This window comes from Cyprinus carpio, chromosome A17 (genome assembly GCF_018340385.1).
Source record: "Cyprinus carpio isolate SPL01 chromosome A17, ASM1834038v1, whole genome shotgun sequence".
Taxonomy (NCBI): Eukaryota; Metazoa; Chordata; class Actinopteri; order Cypriniformes; family Cyprinidae; genus Cyprinus; species Cyprinus carpio.
Window position 1 is genome coordinate 6,884,089 of NC_056588.1, and position 16,873 is coordinate 6,900,961.

General features: G+C 33.8%; 1 protein-coding gene across 32 annotated transcripts in view; it reads right to left on the reverse strand.

Moving 5' to 3' along the window:
• LOC109048981 (neurexin-3a) overlaps positions 1-16,873 on the reverse strand; it is a 262,198-nt gene that overhangs the window by 4,782 nt on the left and 240,543 nt on the right. For 23 of the 32 annotated variants that reach the window (XM_042773788.1, XM_042773784.1, XM_042773790.1 and 20 more), the window contains one exon: positions 5,552-5,636. In XM_042773788.1, the coding sequence (XP_042629722.1) occupies positions 5,552-5,636 (85 nt within the window). The remainder of the gene's footprint in view (positions 1-5,551; positions 5,637-16,873) is intronic. The other 9 variants (XM_042773806.1, XM_042773805.1, XM_042773802.1 and 6 more) reach the window with 1 other exon arrangement.

Genomic DNA, 16,873 nt, shown 5'->3' on the forward strand with positions numbered 1-16,873 from the left:
ATTGGGTTGTTTTTGCATTTGAGGTAGTGCAGTTTTGTTCTTGATGTGATTCTTGTCATTTTAAAACGATTTCAATGATTTATCACTGTAGGCACATGGAATTTTCACTGAATTGGTTCCACATCTAAAAAAGAAGACCAAAAATCAAAACACGTTCTCAAATTAATAATAATTGTGATTTGATGTTCACATCTAGTTAAAATTTCACCACTAATTTTGAACCCCAAAATTCAGCTAGCCAAATATGGTAACCAACAAAAAATGAAATTGATTTGAGTGTGTAAACTAAAAAGACAAAATTCCCAGAGACGAAAGAACAAAGCAATTCTAATTTCCACACACTACAACCAGATGCACAAACTATAAAACAGACACAATCGAGAGGGACAGTTTAACAGACAACTGCATCCTCTGTCATGTGACCCAAAGACAAATATATCTGTCAGTGTTAGTCTTAAACATGTAACAGGCGTGCAGTCTGGATGTATGTCAAAGAGAGAGGAAAATTGGCTGAAACTGGGCACGAGTTTTTTTTTTTTATGCGTAAAGTAAGTTGCATTTAGGGAGAGTAGACAAACAACACAGCAAGCTGAGGGTCAAATCACACATCAAAGGTTAAGCGAGGTCAAAGAAGCCTTTAAACCAGGGCCTGTAGGTCACAGATGTTTGTCTGTTCACATTTGCGGCACACTGCTGGAATATACAGAGCAGATTCCTTGTTTTTTATACCGGTAAAGTCATTAAATCTCATAACGAAAGATCCATAATCATGGTTGGTACCTACAGACTTTGGTTCAAAAGCAGCAGAGTATCGATTGAGGAATTCCACAGGAGGGTTCAAAATAGATGACTTCTACAGAAAATAGAAATAAACTCTCTGAAAGCTTTAGGGCAAACAATATTAAATTATGAGATGCTAAATTAGAACAAAATCTAATCATCTAAAATCTATAATTTCACTTCTAACAGAAAATAACAAATAAATTCCTCTCATTGATGAATGAAGTTATAAGATTCTTAATATATAAAACAATCCTTCAGTGTTCAAGGCTGCAAATGTTTTTAGTGCACCGCCAGATTGACTTGTTTCATCTAATTACATTACACACATTCTGTTAATAATGCTACAATGTGCATCTACACATAAACACCTTGACAAATAACTTTTTGTTTAAATAAAACTGACCGACGGCACCTGACAAGAGTGTACATCTGTGCAGTAAGACATCCCATTAGAATGCAAACACATAACGCATCAAGCATTATTTGCAGAGTGAAACTATTCAAAACTCTTCTAACACAAGAGGTGTATCTCAATGTCGGGTGTCTGGTGTGGTCTTATCTCTGGTTGCACTATGGATAGGTAATTAAATAGGAGCTCCAATGCTGAATAGCCACCTGCAGGCCTGTGATAAAAGCAACTCCCTCTCTCTTGGCTCAGGATGGGCCAAGCAATACAGGCTCTCTAATCTGGACCATTCTTCCCTTTGTTCTACCGTTATTTTATTAATTTCCTGCCTTCCAACAGCATACCTTTGAGTCTAAAAAGATGCTCACCTCTGTCTAATCAGCATGACAAAACAAGCTACAATTACTCTTAAAAAGTAGATATCTGCTTGAATCAGGTGAATAAATAAAATCCAGCTCATTACATACCGTATGCATCTTTTGGGAATTTCTTAGTATTGTGTGAATCTAAAATAATGAGTACAGCATATAATGCCATCTGGTGTTCATGTAAGGAAGAGTAATGAGTACACTAGTTTTACAGTTTTACAGAGACAGCATATTTCATATATACTGCACAGGAGCCATATTTAGTTATAATGTCTCAAATTTTGATGTGTTTAATACAGAAAAATATATTGGGTTTAATACTGGTTTTAAATGACATGAAGGTGAGCAAAGAATGACAAAATGTTTCTTGAGTCATTCTTACTATGCAGTTAATGGTGCTCAAGAAATATTTCTTATTATTACCAATGTTGAAAACAGTTGTGCTGCTTAATATTTTTGTGGAAACTGGTTTGTGCCAAGCTGAAGTTTTTGTTTGTTTGTTTGTTTTAAGCAGACACAAACAAATTTCTCGCACTGCAAAGCAAAACCGGATCTTGTTAATTTTTGATTGATTATTCATAATTACAGCATTTATTCAAAAGTCTCAATATGAGACCGTGAAAGATCTTCTGGTGTAGAAGATGTAGAACTTTGCCCTTTAGAAGTGATCAGTATTACACTACATGCTAACAAGAATCTGTAATGCAACTTTAACATAAATACATTGCACTGACCCTTTACTGCATTTTCAAACAGTACCATAAACTATAAGAGTGTGGAATGCTTCCGTCAAACAGATAATTGGGTCTCTGGAGGGTTCTTGCCCTCAATTCCAAATTCATTTCACCTTTTGTCTTGTTCAAAAGGAAATACTGTACTACCAAATCATTTAAAATGAGCCCCATTTAGCAGTGTTTCAGAATAAACAAAATGCATGGAGTTCATTTAGAACTTTCTAAAAATATATCCGCATATATATAATATAACTTTATATAACAGAAATATAATTTTTTTGGTTTGCATGCAAGCATGAACTTTAAAATAATGAGATCTGTGTGCAGAGAAATAATTTGGGAATAATACAGCAGAACTGGTGTACGGAATGATTTGGAAGCGTATCATTAATCAATACAAGCCCTCCAAAGGAATTCCAGATAGGGGATAAAGGGGAAAACCCAACAATTTTTACAAACAGAGAACAGAATCACGTGACAACACATCAAGACAGACAAGTTGATAGACAGCAACACGATTTGGTACAGGAAATGCAGTGGAAATTTTTGCAACCATAAGCTTGAAGTATGATGCTTTGTTAAAACTGTCTCATACATAAAGTACAGCACTCAGTTAGTCTGATGGTGAGGATATGCAAGAAGATAAAAATGGTGCCATGCACTGAATAATGAGAGAATAGTCTGGAAAATGGCTCTGACTAGCAACTACAATATTACATGCCACAAATGACTGCTTGAGAAAGCATGACATTGAAGCGCACGGTTTGTGGCAATAAAACTCTTTCTATGCCATCTGCATTCAAAAATGACTTCATATGCAGACCAGCTCAGTCATGTGAGGAGGAAGTGAGGGGCATTCAAGGATGTTGGTTATTCTTAAAACGCAACTTTCTTAAGATTACATCAATACTTGAGCTCAAAAAAACTCCTTGGATGGCAAGAAAAGATTTTGTTGCCTTTTATTTGCTTTGTTAATCAAAATGGCAATGTTCAAGGTCAAGCCCAGATGGTACAGATGCTTGAGAAAAATGAGGGAAAAATCGATTTTAACACCAAAATATCATGCGGAACAAGATGAGGCGAGATGACAGGAATGTTGCTTTTGGATAGCTGGGAAAAAGATGAGGACTTCACTAAAAATAACACTGGCCACGAACAAGCTCATGAAATTAAGAGGACAAATCAAGGGGAGATACCCCACGCATGCGGTACAGAATACTCTGAATATGAGGACACACCCTGCAGCAGTAATGTCTCATGCAGCTACACATCAACTGATGTAGAGGTTAGAATGGCATGAATTTCTGTGTAAACGTGACTGGATGATTGGGACCCTGCCAATAGCTTTCTTTATGAGTACATAAAGATTCCAGAAAGATGGATATTGTTCTCAAACCGCTAAACTGATGAATGTCATTTGGAAGAAATTGGCATTGACATTGAGAGAACTGCAGAGGGTCAGAACAAGTTGAAGCAAACAAAGCAGATAACTAGCCTGTCATGTCTGCATGAAAACTTAAATGTAAACATTTTCATCCAATGGAGCACAATAAACATGTTGCACATTTCTGTGATAAAATATAGTGTGCTCATTACAGGCCAGTAGATAAAACTAACAGGCCATGAAATGGCTTTGGCCTCTGGAAATGATATGACATTGTTCTTCTTGTTATATGCTGGTTTGCTTTTCCAACATGGAAAATGTATAATTGGGTGTTTGTTCAACTGGAACATCTGGCTTTGTGGACTTGGTGAAAAACACACTTTTCATACTTTTGATAGTTTATTTATAGTCATTTGTAACCAAATTATATTCTGACATTTTTCTAAAACACCACCTTGCATATAATGTAATGCATTTCATAGCATGTAGCAAATCTAATAAATAAATAAAAACTTCTATAAATATAATTGTGTACAACATTTAGACAATTATTTATTATTTCAATTTATATAAATAAGAAATGTAAAAAAAAAATATTGTTTAAAAGTTACTATTATTTTGCTCTGTTTAGATTAATAAATTAAATTAATATTGAATAATTTTAACATGAGTAATCTTTTTAACATTGAACGTCTGGGAATAGCGTAAAACAAATTAAAAATAAATGGTGAAGATATGGATAAAACTTTCCAAGACTAGTAATATGTTTTAACGTGACCTTTATATCACCGAAAAAAAGTTGATATCTGTTAATTTGAATAAAAATCAACCCCTAGGATATAAAAGTGCCTGAAGTTGAAGAAACACCCAATTATAGTAAGTGGTAGAGTTTTATTCAAATTATAACAAGATTCATTTGACCTCTCTGACTGGAATCATGATTTGCAAAGGAATTAAATTTCTGCAATCAAAAAAATTGTCTATTTCACAAAAGACATGACAGACTATTTTCTCAAAGCTACAATTATATATATATATATATATATATATATATATATAAAAAGCCAATACCCAACTTCTCTCAAATCTTTCTCTTTCACTATCAATCTCTTTTTTTCTAATCACTGAATTGTATTTTTCATATTTGGGTTGGAAATATTAGCACACTGAGGCAAAATTATATCGTTAAAAATAAGCATAACGACACAAGACAAAAATTTGTACACAGAAATTCGATGATATCTGTTCTCTATTACAACAAGTTAACTTAAATCAAACCTCTTGAAATGAGGAAACAGAAAGGAATCGAAAAGACTGCTTCAAGAGCAATTAATCTGATAGATATCAATCTACTATAACGCTGAAAGCAAAGTTCAAGAGAAATCTCAAAATGTATCATGTGCCAAAATGCAGTCCACTATCACCATGGCAAGAAACCTCAGTATGATACATTTTGAAGCATCAATGCAGAGAACATGTCACTTTTCTGTACTAATTTTGTACTTATGCTCTCATAATAGGCACTGGGGACAAAATTAGTAATCAGTGTGACCATGTTAACCACTTCGGAAAACCCCATGGCCAAGTGTAGCTCGTAATAAAAGTTTGAGGAGAATGATTTGAGATTGGCTCTGATTCAAGGCTACTGAAGGGACTAAGCTTTAATTAAGAAATCCATGCCTATTTCTGTTTTGTTTAAATTATTTCTTGAGATATCCTACTAGTGTATATCCATGTCTCTATATTGGTGTACATGGGTTGGATTGGACGGGAAGTTACACTTTTTCTATCCATGGGGGGAGGTGATGCTTTGAGGATCTGATCCTCAGTTGCAAACGAAAGGCCACCACATAGAGGCAAGCAAAATTCAACTGACCTAGCCCACCTGCATGTCCTTCGCACTCAGCAAAGTCCTCATCGTCACTGGAGCATTCAGCCGAAGAGACCATGTCATCCGTGGTCTATAATACGGTGAAACACACAAACAGGAGAATAGACAAACAAAAGAGAGACTTGAATGCATTAGATTGTACCACCATAATGTGAAAGAGCATTTTTAGATAACGTTAGTAACATACTGTAAGCCCAGATGCATTTTCTGCACCAATTTAAAAGTAAAATCAGTTGTGTGGACTGAAATGTGATTTAAAAAAAAAATGTTAAAACAAAATGGTGTGCATGACCAAAAACATCCAAGAAGGCCTAAGAAAAAGGACAGCAACCTTTCTGACAAACTGATAAAGACTGAAAGTATATTTTGAATTTGAAAATAATAATAATAATAATTATAATAATAAAAAATACAAAAATAATAAGAAATATGTAAATATTTTTGTAATATTTTATTGCTCATTACAAGGCCAAAATATAAACAGTAATGGGGATTTTCCATAAAAACTACAAAAATAACACACACACATGCACTCTTAATTGTTTATTTACTCTCATTATCTACTATTTTTTTTATAATTTAGTTACCAGCAAGGTTTTCTAAAAAAATCATAAAACACTTTCCCTATGAACTAAACTATACAAAGTTTGTTTTCAAGAAATAAATAAAGTAATATGTAAAAAAAAAAATATGTAAAAAAAAAAAAAAAAACTGTAAGCAAATTAATAAATAATATATGGATTTAGAACAAGATGAGGGTGGAATAATAAAAGGATTTTTTTTTTATTTTTGGGAGACCTATTCCTTTAAATAAAGCTGAGAGTACCACGCTTTTATTTGCAGCTGAAAGCATAATCAAATTAGCCACAAAATGTAATAAATGAATATGCAATGAGTCTGAGATTTAGGGAATTTTTGAAATGACAGAACTTTCGGAGTAGCTCTGCAGGAGCACAATTCATGTAAGCCTGCTCAAAAGTCAGTGTCATTATTTCCCTGTCAATAAACATTAATTCATCAGTGACAGACAGTGAATGAGTTTGCTGAGCTCATCTTGGGTGTTAATTCCAAACTTTTATTTTGAAAAAGTGCTCACGTCACACATTTATACGAGTCATCTCAATCTCGCCCTTTCGAGAGTCTGCATGGATTTCCCATCATTGTATATCACGGGCGCTGAGTGGAGAGGACCAAACACACAGCGGCACTCTGAGATTATCTGTGTTTCTCCAACGTCTCCCACTCTGATTTATCCCCAGCACTCTCCCTTACTCATGCCAACCGCCGCAGTGAGCTCGTTTTTCACACCCTCTGCTTGGCTTGTCTTTATTAGGAGCAGATTAGAATGTGGGGCAAAGTAAGTACTGTAGTAGACCAGGTTTATGAAATTTTAAATAACACAGGGAGCAATGGAAAGCACTCTCCCACGTGAAAGCGCAAGGTCATAAATATGATTGGGTTTGACGGAATAAATATGTTTTCCCTCTATATTCTTGGTGGACTTTGTTGGAAAAAAAAAGAGCTTCTTCTTTTTCTCCCAGTTTTGGTATGAAAATGGTGCAAAATCCATTCGAATGCACATCAGGCTAAGCAAAGGTGGTGCTTCACACTGGCGGGGTGTGGAATATCGCTCTATGTGAATATAAAATTATTCATTGAATTTATATTTAGTGTGGAAAACAACTCATCTTCGTGACTGAAAGAGCAGGAGGATATCACAGATGCAGAAAGCAATGAGAAGCGTAATTGACTTATTGTGGAGAAATTATTTCAGGTTTCCCCCTTGAATGACAGCATTTAATCTCATAAATTGCTCCGAACTGAAACCATGGTTGATATTCGGTACGAAAACGTTACTGATACAATGGCTGCCTTGAATATGTATGTCGGTCACGCAGACTAATGCACAGGTACGTACAGATCCCGGTATCAGTCAGAAGCACTGAATATCTCAGAAGCCGCTCTTAATATCCTCTTTCACAAAAATATGAGCTCAGTGTTGATACAGGCTGAGAATGCAGTGGAGAGCTGCTGCATTATGCTATTTTATACTCATATATTGATACTTCTGTTGGGAATGAGAAAATGGCCTAATCCACATATTAACAATGTGAGAATGTCTTTCGGTGGGCACATAAACCTTTAACGTTCATCTGTGCTGAAGAGTCCAATCTTTTCCCTCCCTCCCTCACGCCCAGTCTGACAGTGATGGGAACTTAATATTGAACTCCTGGAAGATTAGCTTGTTTCTTCACCCTTCTCGAAGCCAAGAGTGTAATGCGTCATGGTGTCCGACAGATAAGCACGCCCGGTTAAATCTGTTCAATTTATATTCAATCTTAAGGAAATAACACATTATTTAAAGAACAACGCATTTTGTACAAAAAAAAAAAGAATTATCTGTTTATTGATTTTTTTTTTAAAACATCATTCAATAAAGTCTACATGGAGTCTGTTACCATTAAATTATTTTAAAATGTGACCAACAGCTACAATTCTAATTTCAACAACAAACGTTGGCATCTAAACTGAACAGATTCTTAACTGGTAGAAACTTAAAAATCATCAGAAAAAAGTTAAAAGATAATATGACCCAGATTACATTCAATACAGGTTCACTTGTGGTGATAACAAACACATGTATATTTAGCATTTAGTTTAACTTGTACTAAAATAACTAAAACTGAAATAAAAATGACTAAAAACTATATACACATTTAAAAACAAGAAAAAAAAAAACATGACAAAAATGAAGCAGAAAATCTATTATATATATGTATATATATGTATTTTGACTAGCAATTTAAAATGAAGCTGAGAGGGACATAAGTTTAGTACATTATACCATTTTCATAACTCATATTTTCTGAACTTTTATGTCCAATGAAAACTTGTGAAAAGATATTTCAGTTTTATAGATTGAACGATAAACTTCCAAGTACACAACAGTACGACATATTGGACAGACCTTCATCTCTCACAGCCTCAATTCTGTTGATGTCGGATTAAATATGGTGTCTGCTCTGACTAAAGTCTATGGCTTTCTTGCACTTCATATTGAATAATAGCTGACTACATAGCTGTACAGGATGAGGACTACATAGCGTTAGATGACAGGGCCCTTTGGACCTGTTATTCGTCTGGCCTGGTGAAAATGAGCAGCTCTGCTGTATATTGAGTTTTAGTGAGCTGTCTGCTTGCCTGCTGAGGCAAAGAGTGAAATCTGATTGTTCTACCTTGACAAGGTAAAGGTCATTATGGACAGGCTTGTATCTTCACCCTTGAGCTTCAATAATAGTCTGTGAATTCACAGAAATCAGAGTGGACTGACTGCAGCTATGAGGAAAAAAGAGCATGTACTGTATGTGCAAATTAAAAGTTAGGGAAAATGAACAGAGATCTCTGGGTCAAAATGTTAACAAAATTGAAAATGACTGAAATTTGAAAACGGAATTCCTGAAAATGCAAAATATATGCATATACAAAGAAGCAAATTCAAATTTGAACAATTTGTTGTTTATGTAAGTTAAAATGATAAAAATATAAACATAAATGTAAAACAGAAGCACTAGTTTTCACTAGTTGTCTCAGTATTTTGAACCCCATTGCCTATATACACAATAGATACATTTATGGATTTTCCTTTGCTTTCACAACCAGGTACAGAGAGAGAGAGAGCTTAAAGCTCTGCGCTCCTGATCCTTTGATTGTTGTGGACAACAGGCCTTCTGAGATAAACTCATTTTTACTGTTACCAAAGACTGGACTTCATCAAAAGCAGGCTATCTGAAGGAATTAAAGGAAAAAAAAAAAATCCATGGATTGTTATGATTTCATTCAGAGTAAAATGATGTGAAATATCTGTTCACACAGTAAGTGGCTTGAAACCAGACTGTAAAATTAAGACAGGGATGGAGTAACATTACTGTGTTGCCAGTCTGTTTCTAAAGTAAATGATCAAATCTCAATCTAAACCTCTAATTTAACAATGTAAAATATTAAAATGAATGTCATTTTAGGGTCTCTATACAGTATGATATAATACTAAATGAAAATGTATACTTCAGCAAAAACTTCAGAAATGTTGAATGTTAAAATAGGTTTAAGTTAAAGGACTAAAATTACATTCATATATGAAAACAGATACATTAAAAGCACATAACAATATTACTCAAATTTAAACTGAAATTAAACTGAAAACTGAAAATATAAAATTTAAATCTAATTCAAAACATTAATAAATGCTATATTAATATATGAACACTAAATTAACACTAGTCCAAAACCGAGATATTCCAGATATTCAGATTAAACTATATTCTTAAAAGCAAGGATCCAATAATTAAAAAATAAAAACTACTAAACCGTGCAGCATAAAGGGACCTGTTCCTGTAATTGAAGAATCACTGATCTACAGCAGTATAAAATAACTGTTCTGGCAAATGTGGCATGGCTTGGCAACTTCCAGGCCACTTCCTACACAAAGCCAACAGTCTGATTATGTTTCTTTGCCTACTTATGGCAGCATACCGTTGCAGCTGCAGGGCGAGATGCTATTTTGGGCCTGTGACATTGTGGATGTTAGTTAGCATTCAGCTCTTTGCCTCGAGTCCTGCTCTGCCTATGCAAATCTGCTTAATCAATGCAGGATATTTACCATGGCTCTGCTCAAAGATAACTGACAGCCTGGGTGAGCCGTTCCAGTGTCCTGCTGGGTACAGAAAGCAGGAGGGAACTACAGAGTGACAGAGCAGAAGAGGCCAGCATCTCAATTTGGTTATTCCGGAAACCCTGAGAACGTTTATGGACAAAACAAAGATATAGTGTTTTCGGAGATGTGATTACACAGGTTCTAGTCAAAGCCTTCTAACATCAAAAATGCTCTGCATCAAAGGGCATAAATGATTGTGGAAATCATTTGAAAAGCTGTCTGTCAGTGTGCAAACTGAAAACAGTTGGTCTAAATGCTCACTGTTGCACACGGATGAAGACAACAAAGTTAACATCTCTATTGCTCATGTGCATGTAATATTTCATTTGGGGTGAGTGAGAAAAGTGTCCTTGAAAAATGTGGCTTATTGACAGATGTGTTGGGTGAAGACTTGATAGGAAGAGCTAATATCAAATTATGTGGCTGTATAGCAAATTCAGCTTCGTGAAGGAATAAATAATCACCACTGACAGTAAGGTCACTAAAATTGGCTTTTCTTCTCAAAGAACAATTTTTCTTGCCATTTGTGTCTCAAAATACAGCTAAAATGTGACCACTTAAATTTAAACCAACATGCTTGTTTTAAATTCAGTGATGAAAGAATTGACTCAAACACCCAAGTTTTATCATATTTAGCAAAATGACACTTGCAAGCTTTGGGAGAAACTCTTTAAGAGCTAAAAGGGGTCACACGCCAAAATCATTGCACTTTTCTTCCCCTTAAATTACTGCGCTGACAGTCTTGCACAAATTAGTGACTTAATACAAGACATTTCTTGTAAGTATAAACATTTCTGAGGTGTAAAAGCTTAATAGTCTCAGTGCTTGATGAAAAGCTTCACAAATTTAGTGCTGCTGACCCGTAGACCCCCTAAATTACCTATTTCTATTGATTCATTTCATTCCATTTGGCTTGTCTCACAGGGTGATTTAATTGAGGTCAGAGAGCAGCTTGTGAACAATTCAGGACATTTCATTAATAACACTGAGAGAAGTGCAGTGTGAACACGAGAACAGCCTTAAATACATTAACACTGAAAGACTATTATCAAGTCATGTGCAGCCCAGCTAAACCTGCAATTTCAAACGTTAAATGTTTTTCTTTATCGTCACTCAATGCTGAACTGTTAGAAACTCTTAATATGTCAAATATGGAGAGAAAAAATACATGATTGGTATCAAAATGTTCAATGCTGAAATTTGTAATTTTTTCTCCATTTTTCTCCAAATTATTTTATTTATTTATTTAATTTTGTTTTTTTTTGGACTGTGTAGCCCATAATTACAAAATCTGAAAAGTAAAGCAAAGTTGAAATGCACATAGCGCAGGATCAGCGCATCCTCTGCCAAAAGTCTGTGCATGTAAATCCTGTAGATATAGGAGCAAGTGTGTGATTTACGCTCCAAACAGAAGCCAGATCATTCATTCCACAGGAGCCCCTCAGTCCTAATCGATTATACAGCACCAAGGAAAGTGCTGATGCTGGAATAATCTTTGAGATTTAGGAAGTTCCTCCTGTTGTGTTTTTATGCCTCTTTTTGATTTAAGACGTAGGTATAATCAACATGCTTGGTGCCGAGATTTAGCATGAATCACTGGGAACCCAGCTAACTCTGATGTCACAGTCAGTGGAAAAATAACTAATTTGGATGTTACAATCATGGGAACAGAATTGATGTCAAAATCACTAGGAACAGAACTAATTATGATAATGTCATAATCAATGGGAAAGTAACTAATGATGTCATAATTAATGGAAACACAACTAATGCTAATTTCGTAATGAATAAGAACAAAGCTAATTCTGGTGTCCTAATCAGTGGGAAACAACCCGTTTCTGATGTCATGATGACTGAGAACCCGAAAGGAGGCATTTCTGCATAAAAATAAAATAAAATAGGCCCTAAAGTTTACAAAGAAAGTCTAATTGTTTTGTTTTAACAACATTCCAATCATACTGATATAAATATAGTGCGATCACAGCTCTCATGTTCAGAGTGTACAGGTAGCACTTTGGCTCCTAATTGAATGGATGAGACAGTCTGATTTAGCTAACTAAACAGATCTAATTAAATGAACCTTCCAATTAAATAATTAACAGCAGTAAGGTAGAGCAGAATGGTGAATCAGAAATAGGTTGTGTGGCAGCGTGTATTCTTTCCAAATCACACACTTGATTTGCTCGTGGGAGGTGAGGAGTTTTTCACCTACACGGGAAATACTGTAAATGTCTGTCATTGTAGCTTGACTAAAATATGTCCTGCATTATAAAGGTTTGCAAACAAACATGTTCAGAGATGGTTTGGAGAAACAAAGCATTTGATGTAGCAGAATGGGTTTAATTAAATTAAATTATCTGAAGAATAGTTGTGTCATGTCAAGAGGTAAGTTTAAGTAAGCTCAATCAGTGGGAAATACTTGTGCAGTTTACATTTTAAATCAAATGTGAACATAAATTAAATCATTATGATAGATTTAAAAATACATGGCTAATTTTTTAACCAAAAATTATATTGTTTTGGACATCAGCATTTTATCACCATGCATGATATACACTACCGTTCAGAGGTTTTGGGTCATTAAGATTTGAGTTCATTCTTTTATTCAGCAAGGATGCATTAAATTGAAATGACAATCAAGACATTTATTGCTATTTGAAATAAATTAGGTGCGTCTCAAATCGCATACTTATGCACTATTCTATGATATTTTGTAGTATAAACAGTGCAAGTAGTGTGTTCAAACTGAAAACTCCAAAAAGAACTTAAATAACCAAAAAAACTTATGCACTCAACTGTCATGGCTTAAATTATGTATCGAAGGGGGAGGGGTCTATCAGACTCTGATTATGAATGACAACTTCATATAATTCATACACTCAATGGTTGAGTACACAGTGCATAAATACATAGTGTAAAAGTGCATAATGTATAGTATGTCCTATGTGATGCAGCTATTGATAATAATGAGAAATGTTTCTTAAGCACCAAATCAGCATATAAGAATGATTTCTGAGGGATCATGTGACACTGAAGACTAGAGTAATGATGCTGATAATTCAGCTTTAGGAATAAATTCTATTTTAAAATATATTAAAGAGTTCTTTTAAATTGTAATAATATTTTACAATATTACTGTTTTACTTTCAAACAAATTGATGCAGCTTTGGTGAACATAAGAGACTTCTTTCAAAAACAACAACAACAACAACACCAAAAATCTTACAGATCCCAAACTTTTTTTTATTTTATTTTATTTTTACTTTTTGCCTAATTATTATTTTTTTTTTCAATACAAGCTGTATATTTAGATCTCACAGTCATCTGATGGGATCTAAATATAAGGATTATATAAATATATGGTCACATGACAATACATTGTGCTTACTAGCAGTTCACTAGCTTAAGGGGACGCCACAGCTTACCCAAGAACATCTTTTTTTTCCTCTATGCCCTTTATTATTACAAATAGAACTGAAAATTAATGCTATGCAGCAGTGATCTAGCCATGCCTTTACCTCAAGCCTCTTCAAGAGGTGATCAGCAGTTATTTAAACAACAGTTCCACTTACTATTCAATTAAGATAAAAGAAAATATCTATTTAGTCGTTTTAGTCACCTTAACCCCAAATGATTCCATGTCATTTCAAAAAAGGAGGCAGACAAAAGCAGACATTAAAACAAAAGTTTGCTGACTCTGGTCCTCAGATAATCATCTCCTTTCATCCCTCCTGTGGGTTTCTCTGGCCTTGATGCTATCTCCACTTTGGCAGTACAAGGAGTGAACAGCTTGTATTACAAACTGAATCAATAAGAAGGGAGAAGATCAGTTTCAGAATGATTCAGAGAGTTCCACCTCTCTGATGACAGCCATTTGACATCTTATCGCACATCGTGTTTTCTCCAAGAAAAAGGAGATAACAGGGACGTATCTACAGAATGAAAGGACATTGAAGCCTCAGCAAAGAGGAAAAAAACAAGGGATCTTCTACATAAAAAAATAAAACATTTCAGCTTTCAGTTTAAAAGTTTGAAAGCACCTTGATTTATAAACTATTGAATATATAATATAGTGAAAACAATTGGTGTAGGATATACTTTGCAATTATTTTTAAGTGAAAACTGCACTGAATTAAACTCCTCAAGGGGAAATACTGAATTAAACACTGAATTAAACATGAAATTTTAAAGTAGAACGTCTGAAATAGTATTTTCTTAATACAATAATCTTTGTTGAAAGATTGGCATGTGTGCCAAAATGTTAGTTTTAGGCCCTGCGTACAACTATATGTGACCTACACATTTTTGTGTTCAAGTATATTTAAAGATCTTATTCAGACATTACTTTAACATTCAGATTATTTTAAACATTTCTTTGTGTCGGCTGAATGAATGTGTGAATGCCTTCTTCACTGAAGTACATCTTTCCATTTCTCTCTTTGTAGCTCACCTGGCTATTGACTTTCTAAGCTCTCTTTGCTCATCACCTCTTTGCACTAGAATGGCCTGCAGCAAGGACTCACTCCAGAACACTTCATTTTGTTTTGTACTCATGACTTTTTTTGTGCTGCACGGCAAACTCTAATCGTCCCGGGCTTATGCTGAAGCTTTCAAACAGCCGCCGTTCATCTTCCTGTTTACATGTGAATGGTCTCGCGCCTTATCTTTAATCACTTTCTGGCTGAGGAGGGCAAGGTCGCATGGGACCTTATGACAAACTATCTCCCTGAGCACTCCTCTTTGTGTCCTCGCTAAAATTAGAAAGCAATATGCAGTTTGTTTCAATTATAGATTTAAATCTAAAGTGGCATCTTTTATTATGCTGTGCCTGTTTAATTTGAAGAGGGGATGGAAAGGGTCTTGGGAGATAGAGAGGTGTGTGTGGTAATGTCTGGATAATAGAGGCAGAAGACGGAGCAATGGCACAGGAACATTGGGTTTAGATGGCATGTACAAACCTGATTTCATTAACCAGATACCTTGATATCAAAATATGAGGAATCTGTCCACATGAGAAGACTTTTTCTTTCTAAATATTTTACTTGTATAGCACCTTCCATGCATAAAATGTGTTTTAGAGAACAGAGGATAAAAAGAAAGAAAAAAGAGAAGAAAGTATAAAATATAAAGATTACATGTTTTTTTTTTATATTTGAAAAATATGCAAAATATTTTCAGATGTAATTAAAATAACAAAATATTTAAACCCTATTAATTTAAATGATCCATAATAATAATAATTATTAATAATATTACATTTAACATAACGGTCGCCATTATTAAACTGGGTTTCAGACTTTATCTGCTGTCTCCTTTGCCTTGATTCACAACACAATGATGACAATGATCAAATAAATAAATGTAAATGTTATTACTTCAAATCATGTATAAAAATAAATAATAATTATTATTTTAATTAACAAGTAATTATTATTTTTTGTAAAATTATCAGATGTAAAAAAAAAACAGATTTTCAAGATGAAAATGGTATGGGTATTTATCTGTTTCATCATTTTTATTTATTTTTTAAATATATATATATATATATATATATATATATATATATATATATATATATATATATATATATATATATATATATATATATATATATACAAAAGTATTTATTAGAAATTATTTGCAATTATAAAGTAGGGTAATGATCAGTTTTATTCATATTATTATTTTTCTTAATGTTCTTTTGTCTCCAATTAAAACTTGGAAACAATTAAAGTACTGCAATGATTCTGTTCATTTATGAAAAGTGTTTCAAAACATTTCTGACCAAATCACTTCTGTGACTGATGCAATAAAGAGGATAATCTTTATTGAGATGCAGCCTAAATGCTACTGCTATTGTTTTTAGGTATGGTTATCGATCCAGACGTTTTTTTTTTTTTTTTTTTGTTACATTTAGAGAATATAGTTTTAATACAAATGCTATTGCTATTTCTAAAAAATAACAGTAAACATCAGTTTACAAATGGTGAATTTATAAAAAGAAATTAAGAGCCATTATTTTTTTGGCAAACAAAGTGCTGCACAACAGAGGTTTACTGTTATAATTAAAAAGAAAACAAATGTGATTATTCCTTTAAAAATAAAGAATTATTAATATTTATTATTAATAGTAGTGGTAGTAGTAGTATTGTTGTTACATTTAGTCTCAATACTGCTAAATAGTAATATATTTCTGACAGTATCTTCATGCTAAACTAAACTTTTATTTTGACGGGTTGCCGTGAGGAACTTGCAGTTGCTTTGTATGTGATATGACGGTAGTTTTTTCAAATTAAACGGTAAAATGCTAATGAAGTGACTCTCAGAGCAGTTGGGGATGATATTTGTGTATTCATATTATCATAGTGATTATCATATTATCGTCTGTGGTTTAGTATGTGTGTAGTAAACAAAACAGTGCATCGCACCATCCGCCATTCATTCATTCATTCATTGTCACCTTTACGCATGATGTCAAATGCTTCCGCAGATTTGTAATATTACTATAGAATTTTGCCTGAGCATTGCAAATCACGCATATTGCTTTGTTCTTGTTTCTTGTCAACAGTATCTCCGCCATGATAAGTTCATAATGA